Source organism: Oryx dammah, unplaced genomic scaffold (genome assembly GCF_014754425.2).
Source record: "Oryx dammah isolate SB20612 unplaced genomic scaffold, SCBI_Odam_1.1 HiC_scaffold_16, whole genome shotgun sequence".
NCBI lineage: Eukaryota > Metazoa > Chordata > Mammalia > Artiodactyla > Bovidae > Oryx > Oryx dammah.
Window position 1 is genome coordinate 8,772,522 of NW_024070200.1, and position 12,070 is coordinate 8,784,591.

The 12,070-nt window shown below is 49.8% G+C and overlaps 2 protein-coding genes across 3 annotated transcripts in view; both read right to left on the bottom strand.

Annotated features, from left to right (window-relative positions):
• The window catches only part of BDKRB1 (bradykinin receptor B1), a 34,643-nt gene extending 23,260 nt beyond the window's left edge, over nucleotides 1-11,383 (bottom strand). The window contains exon 1 of one of the 2 annotated variants that reach the window (XM_040257086.1): nucleotides 11,276-11,383. The gene's annotated coding sequence lies outside the window, so the exon portion shown is untranslated. The remainder of the gene's footprint in view (nucleotides 1-11,275) is intronic. The other variant, XM_040257087.1, reaches the window with a different exon arrangement.
• On the bottom strand, nucleotides 3,648-11,363 carry BDKRB2 (bradykinin receptor B2). The gene is made up of 2 exons (XM_040257085.1): nucleotides 11,276-11,363; nucleotides 3,648-7,886 (listed from the first exon to the last, which is right to left on the bottom strand). The coding sequence occupies exons 1-2, from the start codon at nucleotides 11,323-11,325 to the stop codon at nucleotides 6,797-6,799; spliced, it is 1,140 nt and encodes a 379-aa protein (XP_040113019.1). The 5' UTR covers nucleotides 11,326-11,363; the 3' UTR covers nucleotides 3,648-6,796.
• Nucleotides 11,384-12,070: the final 687 nt, after the last annotated feature.

Genomic DNA, 12,070 nt, shown 5'->3' on the forward strand with positions numbered 1-12,070 from the left:
GGGTAGGGAATGAGCCAGGGACTGAGGAGAGGGAAAGAGGCAAGCCGGAGGCCAGCTAATGAAGGGTCTCGTAAGCCACGTTTTAGAAGTGGAACTTTATCCCAAGAGTGGTGGGACACTACCCCAATACAAATCAGCCATAGGTGTATATATGTCCCCTTCCTCTTGCACCTCCCTCCCATCTCCCTCCCCATCACACCCTTCTAGGTTGATACAGAGCCCCTGTTTGAGTTCCCTGAGACCTACAGCAAATTCCCGTTGGCTGTCTATTTTACAAATGGTAGTGTAAGTTTCCATGTGAGTTTCTCTCCATACATCTCACCCTCTCCTCCCCTCTCCCCACGTCCACAAGACTGTTCACTACATCTGTTTCTCCATTGCTGCCCTGCAAATAAAGTCATCAGTGCCATCTTTCTAGATTCCGTATATATGCATTAGTATATGACTCTGCCAAAGCCTTTGACTGTGTGGATCACAATAAACTGTGGAAAATTCTGAAAGAGATGGGAATACCAGACCACCTGACCTGCCTCTTGAGAAACCAATATGCTGGTCAGAACTGGACATGAAACAACAGACTGGTTCCAAATAGGAAAAGGAGTACGTCAAGGCTGTATATTGGCACCCTGCTTATTTAACTTATATGCAGAGTACATCATGAGAAATGCTGGGCTGGAAGAAGCACAAGCTGGAATCAAGACTACTGGGAAAAATATCAATAACCTCAGATATGCAGATGACACCACCCTTATGGCAGAAAGTGAAGAGGAACTAAAAAGCCTCTTGATGAAAGTGAAAGAGGAAAGTGAAAAAGTTGGCTTAAAGCTCAACATTCAGAAAACGAAGATCATGACATCTGATCCCATCACTTCATGGGAAATAGATGGGGAAACAGTGGAAACAGTGTCAGACACTTGTGTCTGACTTTATTTTGGGGGGCTCCAAAATCACTGCAGATGGTGACTGCAGCCATGAAATTAAAAGACACTTACTCCTTGGAAGGAAAGTTATGATCAACCTAGAGAGCATATTGAAAAGTAGAGACATTACTTTGCCAACAAAGGTCCGTCTAGTCAAGATTATAGTTTTTCCAGTGGTCATGTATGGATATGAGAGTTGGACTGTGAAGAAAGCTGAGTGCTGAAGAATTGATGCTTTTGAACTGTGGTGTTGGAGAAGACTCTTGAGAGTCCCTTGGACTGCAAGGAGATCCAACCAGTCCATTTTAAAGGAGATCAGTCCTGGGTGTTCTTTGGAAGGAATGATGCTAAAGCTGAAACTCCAATACTTTGGCCACCTCATGTGAAGAGTTGACTCATTGGAAAAGACTCTGATGCTGGGAGGGATTGGGGGCAGGAGAAGAAGGGGACAAAAGAGGATGATATGTCTGGATGGCAACACCAACTCGATGGATATGAGTTCGGGTGAACTCTGGGAGTTGGTGATGGATAGGGAGGCCTGGTGTGCTGCAATTCATGGGGTTGCAAAGAGTCAGACATGACTGAGTGACTGAACTGAACTGAAATGATATTTATCTTTCTCTTTCTGACTTACTTCACTCTGTATAATAGGCTCTAAGTTCAAGAACTGACTCAAATGCATTCCTTTTTATGGCTGAGTAATATTCCATTGTGTATATGTACCACCACTTCTTTATCCATTCATCTGTTGATGGATGTCTAAGTTGTTTCCATGTCCTAGCTATTGTAAATAGTGCTGCAGTGAACGTTGGGGTACATGTGCCTTTTTCATTTTGGGTTTCCTCAGAATATATTGCTAGGAATGAGATTGCTGGGTCATCTGGTGGTTTTATTCCTAGTTTTTTAAGGGATCTCCATTCCATCTTCCATAGTGGCTGTATCAGTTTACTTTCTCACCAATAGTGCAAGAAGGTTCCCACACTCTCTCCAGCATTTATTGTTTGTAGACTTTTTGATGATGGCCATTATGAATGGTGTGAAGTGATATCTCATCATAGTTTTGATTTGCTTCTCTCCAATAATGAGTGATATTGAGCATCTTTTCACATATTTGTTAGCTATCTGTATGTCTTCTATGGAGAAATGTCTGTTTAGGTCTTTTTTCCACTTTTTGATTTGGTTGTTTGTTGTTTTGGTATTGAGTTATATGAACTGCTTAGGTATTTTGAAACTTAACTATTTGTGAGTTGTTTCATTTGCTATTATTTTCTCCCATTCTGAGGGTTGTCTTTTCACCTTGCGTATAGTTTCCTTTGTTGCATTTTGGGGGCCGCTTTAGGCATTACTGACAAAATGGAGGTATGGCCCCAATCCCCTCTCCTTATCCTGCAGGCACGGTCCCAGGATGAAGGAGTTAGGTTTTGTGATTTTGACTTGTTCTTTCTTTCTTTGGTTGAGTTGGCAGGAAAGAATGTTAAGGTGCTTATTGTTCTTGAGAGAAGCATGAGAAAGCACAAAGCCTTCTGCACTTGTGCCCAGAAAATAATCTATAAAGTAACCATTGACATTTGTTCAGGATTTTTGGAAAGAATGTCCCAGGATGAGCACGTAGGCCACAGCTTGAGGCCATAGGAAGGATTGTTATCTGAGACCTGTTTGTGAGGGAAATGTTTATGGCAAAGGAAGTTTGCTGAGTTTAAGGTTTAGAAATAATTAAGAATAGTTAGAAGCCTTTTTAGGAGATAGTGAGCTTAGGATACTAGGGGCAAGCAGGACTTAGAAAGATAAGAAATAAACTGAGGAATGTGGTACGCAGCCCAGACATAAGCATGAGTTACAATGTAATCACAAGTAAACATGATTCTAAGAGAATCAGCAGGAACTCTGTTTGAAGGGCAACAATGAGACAATAAGCCTGGGTGAGGGGGAACTGAAAATGTCAAACCTCTGACCTAATGCTTTTGTCAAAGTATAAAAGAAGACCTGATGCTTGAAATGAACACGTAGTCCTGCACCTGGAGTCAGAGGCTGCATCATTCTTTGCTGACACCGCTCATCCCTTCAAGCTGACTCTGTGGCTGCTGGAGCTGGACTCCGGCAGCTGTGCAAAAGCTTTTAAGTTTCATCAAGTCCCACTTGTTTGCTTTTCTTTTTACTTCCATTACTCTAGGAGGTGGGTCGTAGAGAATCTTGCTTTATGTCATCACGTTCTAAACATTCTTCTTTACGTGTATAGCCTCCCTATCATTGCCTTTGCCTTCTTAAAAGAGGTCAGTAGCTGCACAGTGGAAAATGAGAATTGGGAGATCGTGGGATGGCAGTGGTTAATGTCAGAGTTGGGGAGACCAATAAGAGATGATGGTTAGACATAGAAAGAAACAGATAGATCCAGGAAACACTTGGGGGGAATCTAAAAAGGTACCAATTCACTAGGTGGAAGGAATAACAGAGATGGTTGTTCCTCTTTACCATGAACCCCAGGTTTCTAGCAGAGATGGATGGATGAAGAGATGGAGCAGTGCCATTTCTGTAGACACAGAATGCAAATTTTGTTTAATGAATGATTGACTACATGAATAATGAAGGGGTCTCAAAATGGAGTGGGTGATGAGTTCTCCATCACTGTGAGAATGCAAGCAGTGGTTAGACAACTGTTTGATCTAGACCTCTCCAAATGGAAATCAAATGGAAGATACTTAATAGATACATATCACGTGCACAAATGAATTGCTGTCATCCTTATGACTTTTGAGAACCCATGGACTGTAGCCCACCAGACTCCTCTGTCCATGGGATTCTCCAGACAAGAACACTGGAGTGAATAATCATTCCCTTCTTCAGGGGATCTTCCCAACTCAGGGATCGAACCCATGTCTCCTGCATTGCAGGAAGATTCATTACCATCTGAGCCACCTGGAGAATTTCATGGATAGAGGACCCTGGCGGGCTACAGTCTATGAGTTTGCAAAGAGTCAGACATGACTGAGCGACTAATACTTTCACGTTTTCACTTTTACTTACGATTCTACGACCGCCTGGGGTCTCATGGGCACCTGATGGAAGCTTATTGAGTCACCAATGTGGGACGGGAGAAAATATTCAAACGGTTGAAATTTCTTAAATTTCTACTTAGGTATGTTCAAGAGTGTACATTTTAATACCTGTTAATAAGTGTACATATTAGGTAAAAATAATCAAAACTTTTTTACTTATACAGATATGCAATTACAATGGTTTGGACACCACTAATTTATAGCACAGAGCCTTTAAGTAGGTTGAGTGGAAATAAATGGAACCCGTGCACTCAAGACTTCTAACTGCCTATGGCAGTGTCTGTGACAAGATTCAGAGTTTTGGGAGTTGTAACAAAAGAAAGAACCACACAAAAATGCCTCATCCCTTTATTATTTTGGACAGAAAAGGCACATTTACACCATTCACCCATTTCTCATTTGTGAAATAATCCCTCTTTATAATGTGATAGCTCTTTGGGTCTTTCACAGGACAGATGTTCTTTATCACAGTATCAACACAACCCACAGGGCAGCTCCCCTCCCACAGACAAATTACTCCTCTGCCCCTGGGTGGACCCTAAATGGCCATTAGGAGCCCAGAGCTCTGCTGGCAGGAGACCCTCAGAACATAAAGACCCTCTGATGAATGAGTTCCTCACACCCCAAAGCCCAGCCCAGTCTCCTTTCGTGAAACTCCACTCTCATTACGCATGTGGTTTGTGAGTGAAAGTTGCTCAGTCATGTCTGACTCTTTGCGACCCCATGGACTATACAGTCCATGGCATTCTCCAGGACAAAATAACAGAGTGGGTGGCCTATCCCTTCTCCAGGGGATCTTCCCAGCCCAGGACTGACCAGTCTCCCGCATTGCGGGCAGATGCTTTACCACCTGAACCACAAGGGAAGCCCAAGAATACTGGAGTGGGTAGCCCATCCCTTCTCCAGGAATTGGATCAGAGTCTCCTGCACTGCAGGCAGATTCTTTACCAGCACATCCACACATGGTTTCACTTCATTCTAGTATGAAACGGTTTGTACTTCTTATTTCACGTGTTTTCTTTCTCTAGCTATGAGTGTGTCTGTTTATTTGGGCAGAGGGGCTTGCATGGCAGAAAACAAAGGCTGGGTTGGGGTCTTTTTGTGACCCCTTTTCTTTTAAAATCCAGAGCTGGATTGGTCAGGATTTATGGGCTCTTTTCCATCCCAATCCTGCTGGCCCTGGGGAGGATAAAACCTCCCCAGGGAGAGCCCACTAACGAATCACCTATCTACTGATCCAGTGAGTGCTTCCAGGGTGCTGCCTACATTACCAGAAGCTCCTAAACTCCATTGCTATTGAGCACCCATCCCTGTCTTGACTGTAAGAGCTTGATGTTGGCGTCCGGATGGTCTGTTCTCCCAGAGGGCCGGCCTCAGGAGGCAGATTATAAAATGTGTAGAAAAAGAAGAAAGGAATTCCCCCTGGAGGACCTGGGGCTTGGGGCCAGGTGCCTGTCCATTAAGGGCCAAGGATGCTGGTCCATTTTCCTCCCGCCAGACACCTGGTACCCGCCCTCCGCCCCACCTATCGCTGCCCACCACGCCCTTCGCCACCTGGCTCCGCCCGCAGAAGGCAGGGCCGCAGCCTCTCTGCAGTTGCTTCTTGGGGTGAATGATCCGGTGGAGGTGGGATGGGGAGGGTGTTCTCCCGCCTCCATGGAAGGGGTGACCTTTCCTGAAAATGCTTGTGCATGTGTGTGTGTGTGTGTGCATGTGTGCGTGCATGCGTGCAAATTGATGGGAAGGGCAGGTGGTGGAAGGGAGCTTAACATACGGAGCACTTAGTGTGTGTCAGACACTAATGCGTGTTTTCCACAACCATTAGCTTCAACACCGATTCTCTTCTACAGACCTTTTGCTGCACTTGTCTTTCTCCTTAGAATAAATTTATTCCCATTCTGCGGGCATAATAATGCCTCATATTTACATAGCACCTTTCATTTGTCAAAGTACTTCTGTGCCTATTACCTCCTTTAATCCCCACAACAGCCTCGTGTTACCGGGAGGAAACCGAGGCGGGGACGCTGCCACGAGCAGCCAGTTATCCTCTGAGCTGGTGCGCCTGACTCCTCCTCCCTGCCCTGTCCACAGTGCCTGGCTTGACCGCATCTAGAACAGCCTTGGGGTGGCTGCTGAATCATCGTGAGTCTGCAAGTTCCTTCAGGACAGATTATTTTCTTTTTTCTTGCCCACAGGGTTCCATGCTGCGTGTAGAGCAAGTGCTGGGTAAGTACTTATTGGGTTCGTCTTTGGCACAGACTACTTGTCTTTCTGCAAGGGAAACAAGAGTCCTGGTCTCTGGGCTCTCACTGTGGATCACTCAGAGTTTAACCTTCATTGACCTGAGGAATCATCCTCCAAAGTCCCAGCTGAGCGGATTCAAGAAACCCAAAACTACACGTCAGCCAGTGTGCACAGCCCTCTCAGCGGCTGCCCCAAGGCTGGGTGGCATTTCTGGAGATCTGTCGTGCTCCGGCAGAGTGACACACCACGTAGGAGGGGAGCTCGGCCACTCCTGTCCCTGTCCCCAGGCTCCTCTGCTCCTCGGGAAGCAGCAGACTGGCCCAGGGGTGGAAGCCAGTAAGAAGGATAATACTGTCATTATTTCTGGGGCCCTTGGTTGTGCACCTTCCAACCTTGCAGCCCTGTTCACCACAGCTTGGGTGGGGCAGGAATTTACTGGAGACACCGACTCACTGCCCAAGGTCACAATTGGGATGCCTTCCTTCCTCCTGGGGGCGCATCCCGAGAGCCGCCGTCCATCCGTCATCACACCCATTGGTAGCCCCGGGTGCCATCTGCTTGCTGGCTGCTCCCCACCCGCTACTGCAGTTTGTGAATGTGGCGTTCCACGGAGATGGAGGTCCGCAGCGTGCCCATGGAGTTCTCCGTCTGGCTGGGCTCCGCCGACCCGCAGCCACTTGGCCTGCACAGCCGCGCGTACACCTCCCGCGACTTCTTGCGGAAGCGCTTGCCCACGATCACGTACACCAGCGGGTTGAGGCAGCTGTTGCTGTAAGCCACGAAGGACGTGATCTGCGTGAAGATGTCGATCTTCACGTACCAGCAGCCCGAGAGCACCTGGAGGCGCTGCAGCGTGTCCAGGAAGGTGCTGATCTGGAAGGGCAGCCAGCAGACCACGAACAGCAGCAGGACGGCCAGGACCAGCAGCGTGGCCTTCCTCTCCGTCTGGATCTCCTTGAACTTTTGCATCTCGTTGTTACGCAGCACCTGCATAATCTGCACGGTGCAGAAGATGATGACGCTCAGGGGCAGCAGGAAGCCCACTGAGTTCAGGAGGATGTTGGTGAAGACCTCCCAGCCGCTGGACGGGTAGATGATGATGCAGGCGGTGACGTTGTGGCCCTCGCTGTTGTACTCCCGCATGGTGCGGAAGGCCAGCATGGGTGAGCTCAGAAGCAGCGTGCAGCCCCAGATCACCAGGCTGTAGAGCTTGGCCCAGCGCACCCCGCGCATCCGGCCCATGGACATGGTCTTCACCAGGGCCAGGTAGCGGTCGATGCTCACCAGCATGAGGAAGTAGATACTGCTGTAGAGGTTCATGTACAGCATGGTGTTCACCACGCGGCAGAGGGCTTCCCCAAAGAGCCAGTCGAAGTTGTTGGCGATGGTGACGGCCCAGAAGGGCAGCCCGCAGGCCAGGATCAAGTCTGCCACGGCCAGGTTGCCCAGGTAGATCTCCGCCACCGTGCAGCTGCTCTTGTGCAGGCAGAAGACGCTGAGGACAAAGGTGTTCTCCAGGGCGGCGAGCAGGAAGAGGATCCAGAGGAAGGGGGGCTGGATGGTGTTGAGCCAGTTCCCCAAGTTGGACTGCAAGCAGCTGCTGCTCTCGGGCAGAGTCCCGTTGAGAGCAGGTTCAAGGACCCGGGAGGTGAGGTTGAGCATTTCGGCGCTGCAAGAAAGTGGAAAAGAGGCAGTTACACCTCGGGGTGAAGGGAGGAAGGAGCAGCAACTGGCGCAGAGGGCAAGGGCTGCATCCGGTTAGGGGTGGAACTCAGGCCCTTGCTGTGCGGTGTTCATAGACAGTCCGGGTGCATCTGAGTCCCTGCGGGTCTTGGAAAGGTGCCTGTGCTCCTTGCACTTAAACTGAGAGCTTGTATTCTTGGCCTCCAGGCTCGACTGGGAGGTTTCCTTGGCCAGCATCCATCACTCGTATGAACAAGCGTGAGTCTTAGATGCTGGCCCTCCTGGAAGCTTCCGTGGTGGGAAGATCCACAGCACATTCCTTCCTTATCACAGGGACTCCTCCTAAGGGTGCTGGTCTCTTTCAGCCTCTTGTGGCCTGGCTGTGAGTGAGCCATTAATTAGAAGAGAAAAGTGGTATCATGCCAGACAGGGGGATTCCAGCCTGGCTCCGAGACCACAGCCCATCTGCCCACGCCCTGTCTCTTCCTGGCAGAGGGTAGCTGTCAAGCTTCGCTACCTTCCATCAGCATAGCATTGATGATGAACTGAGGTTGCTTGACGGAAAGGGAGGTGGGGGCTTTGACGTCAGAGAGTCCTCTGGGCTCAGTCCTGACTCATTCATTAGCTTTGTGACCTTGAGTAAGTTAACTAACCTCTCTGGATCGTAATGGTCTACTTCATAAACTAGGAATAACAAAATCTTCTTGGCATTGTGGTGAGGATCTGAGATAAGTACCAAAAGTCCCAAGCACTGCACTCAGTTCAATAAACAAGAATAATTACCTTTTTGTGTGTGTGTGTGAACTTATTAAAATAAACAGTGTCAAACTCGAGCACCACTCTTGGTTCTTTGTCTTTTTTTAAGATTTTTTTTTTGATGTGGACCATTTTTAAAGTCTTTATTGAATTTGTTGCAACATTGCTTTGGGTTTAGATTTTGGTTTTTGGCCCCGAGGCATGTGGGATGTTAGCTCCCCAACCGGGGATTGAACCCGTACCCTCTGCTTTGGGAGACAAAATCTTAACCACTGGACCACCAGGGAAGTCCCAGTCCTTATTCTCACATTGCTGATTTTATCATTAACCCATTGGCTTCTCTTTCATTCTGGGGTGAGAGACCAGAGGGCAGTTCACTTTCTGCAAGTGTTTCTCTAAGGCTAGTTCCTTTCTGCCTTCGACAAAGAGGCATGGGACTTAGACAGACATGGGCTCCAATCCTAGCTGTGTGGTCTTGGGTAAATTACATCTGAGCTTCCACTTTCTTTTCTTTAGAGTATCACTCTCTCATTGATTTGCCTTGTGTGGCTATTTGCAAGGTTCAAATCAAAGAGTAGGTGTAAAGACATATCAAAAAGCTAAAAGCACAAGGCAGAGGGCAGGATTAACTGAATGTGTTCCAAGTGCTCTTTTGGGTGGATGTGGGAAAAGTGGAGGTGGAGGGATTCTTCCTGGGCAGTTTGATTGTTGGGTAGACCTGAGGGAGAGGAGCTGAGCAATAGATTACAGGAAAGAATCTGCTGATTGCCTCTGGGATTTCCCAGGAAAAGCCCCTATACATTTTGGAGCAGCTGACTATCTTGGAAGGGCCAGACTGGGGACCTGTGATGAACCTACTCATCGACGCAATTTATCCTTACATGTTTCTTGAGCATCTCCTCCGAGTTGAGCTCCACTTTGGCTGTAGGGAGCCGGAAAGGGACACCACACATCCCTGCCCTACCAGAGCTCCTGACACCTCAGACCCAGTGTGGGAATGAGGCACATGAGGCCTCGGGGTGGCAGGAGGGTCAAGGGACCCAGGTGGGAGGAGTGGGGGAGTTCGGAGGTGACTCCAGAGCTGGGGCTCAGAGGATGAAGAGCATGCCAACAGGGGCCGAGAGGCACGGGCCCCGCCCCAGGCAGAAGGAGCAGCCTGAGCAGAACCCAGAAGTGGGGAAGCCACTGGCAGGTTCTGGCAGGTGGACGAGATGTTGGGACGTGACAGGGATGAGGCAGAAGAAGAGAAAAAAAGGACAGTCCGAAGCTTTGTCCCTGAGTGCTTCAAGGAGCAAGCGATGGAACTGGAAATACTCTTCTCATGGAGGGTGGTTTTAATATGTCCACAAGTTCTTTGATAAACCTCCTTGCAAAGGGTGGAGTCTAATTCCTCTTCCAGTGAATGTGGCCAGACTGAGTGACTCATTTTCCACCCAAGGTGGCAGTGTGTGACTTCCAAGATTAAGGCGTGCGTGGCTTTGCAGCTTCCTCCTGGGCCTCTTGGGTTTCTTGCTCGAGAAGAGGCTGGCCGCCACGTTATAAGGATGTTCAAGCAGCCACATGGAGAGGCTCCGTGCAGAGGCCCCGACTTGTCGCCCTGGGTGTGGATCCTCTGGCCCCAGATAACCTCTGGCTGATTCTGGTCCCCTAGCCTGTGCGTCTTCCAAGTGAGGCCCCAGACATCATGGAACAGAGACAAGTCCTAAAGTCCTGACCCGTGGACACTGGCAGTCTTCTCTGCGGAGCCTCTGAAGGTAAGATCTGCCCTGCGTGCTCCCCTTGGTCCAGCCTTTGGCCCCATTTCTGCAGGAAGAGAAGCCCTGTTTCCCCAGAGCCCCAGACTTGGAGTGCTGTCTCTTGTGGTCTGGCTTTCTAGAGACCAGAGTGTCCCACCTGATGTTACTTGTTAATTTTCCCGCAAGGTAGTCCTTCCCAGAAGGATGGCACCTGGCCCATACCGGACTCCGAGGAGCCACAGGGTCGTTAGAAGGTGGCCTGGGGAGGGCTTCACTGGGAGTGATCGGGCTCATTTTCCATGGCCTCTACTGAGACGAACATTGGTCATCCCCATAGCAGGTCACACCTGCCATAGGAAGCCCCAGCTGGGCCCCACTGCCCACTCTCCCTAACACTGGCCCCTCAGGACTGACCCTCCCTTTTCTCTGCTTCCACTCAAGATCCATCCCCCGCCACATTCTCTCCTTAAAGTGTCCAGACCTTCCTCGGATGTCGGCCATGCGTTGAAGACATCCTGTCTCCATGGAGACCTGGCTCAGCCTCCGTCTGATTTCTTGCGCTGCCTTCAGAGTTTCCATCTCTTCTTTTTCACATCTTCCCTCAACCCTGCGCTGGTTCACATGTGACCCCCCGTATGGTGTGTCCCTCCTCCTGCAACACCCAGCCCAGAAGCAGAACAGTCAGTCCTCTCCCTTCTGCCCCTGACAGGCCCTGGGGGATTTGAACACCAGCCCTTGAGGACTTTTGACTCCGGATTTAACGTTGCGTGTTGTTTCCAATGGGCTTCCATTATCGTCCCAGAGAAGAGGGGCATGTTCTGCTAGGTGTTCCCCAGAGTGCCCACACCCCTGTCCCGGAAATAGTAAAGCCCCTCTGACTCACCCAAAGGAGGCAGCGGTGGGCACCGTGTCCTCATGAATGGATGGGAACATTGGTCTCTTCCAGGCCGAGAACACTGGGACTCAGAGGGCGAGGTGAGTGAGGGCCTCCCTGGAGGAGAAACAATGGAGATGTTTAGATGGTGGGACTGGAGACCATAAAACGCATGCATTCTCCTCTAGGGAGAGAAACGGGGGTCTTCACTTAAATATTTATTAAGTACTCGTCACACACCCAGTGCCGGGACACGATGTGGGGACAGGCACAGTGTCCATCCTCCAGGGGCTCATGGTCTCACGGAGAAGCCAGACATGACCCTCAGTGCTGGAGACTTGGTGGGCAGGGTGGAGCTGAGCTCCCCTCCCCGTGGGGCTCCTTGTCCAGGCAAGGGCCATCAGCTTGCCTGCCGAGGTCACCATTTCCATCGAGACAGTGACAGCCACCCAGGGAACCCAGGGCCTCCCAGCTCTGTCACCCTGGGGTAGTGATACCCCCCCACCATGCCCTCTGGTACGGGTCTGCCTGGTTCTGGCAGAGTCAGCCCGTAGGGATCCTAATTGTTTGTTAATGTCCGTCAACATTGCTCTCCTGTTCAAAACAAAGTGGGGGCCTTTTCTGTCTCCCTTGTCCAGAGAGCAGGCGGTTTGAAGACCAGCGGGGAGGTGGGGGTCTGGGGCGACTCTAGTTTCCCTGCATCTGCTTCGGATGCTCCGTGTGTGGGAGCTCCGTCGTTCCTGCTTCTCCCTGGCCCTGCCCCAGGATGCAGAGACCACACCGGGAGGGGCTGCAGTCCGGCTT

Excerpts from the sequence above, each read along its gene's own strand:
- BDKRB2 (XM_040257085.1), bottom strand. The coding sequence starts at position 11,325 with ATGTTCCCATCCATTCATGAGGACACGGTGCCCACCGCTGCCTCCTTT. Across the intron at positions 7,887-11,275 it reads CCCACCGCTGCCTCCTTTGG|CGCCGAAATGCTCAACCTCA; the intron begins GTGAGTCAGAGG and ends ACTTTCTTGCAG.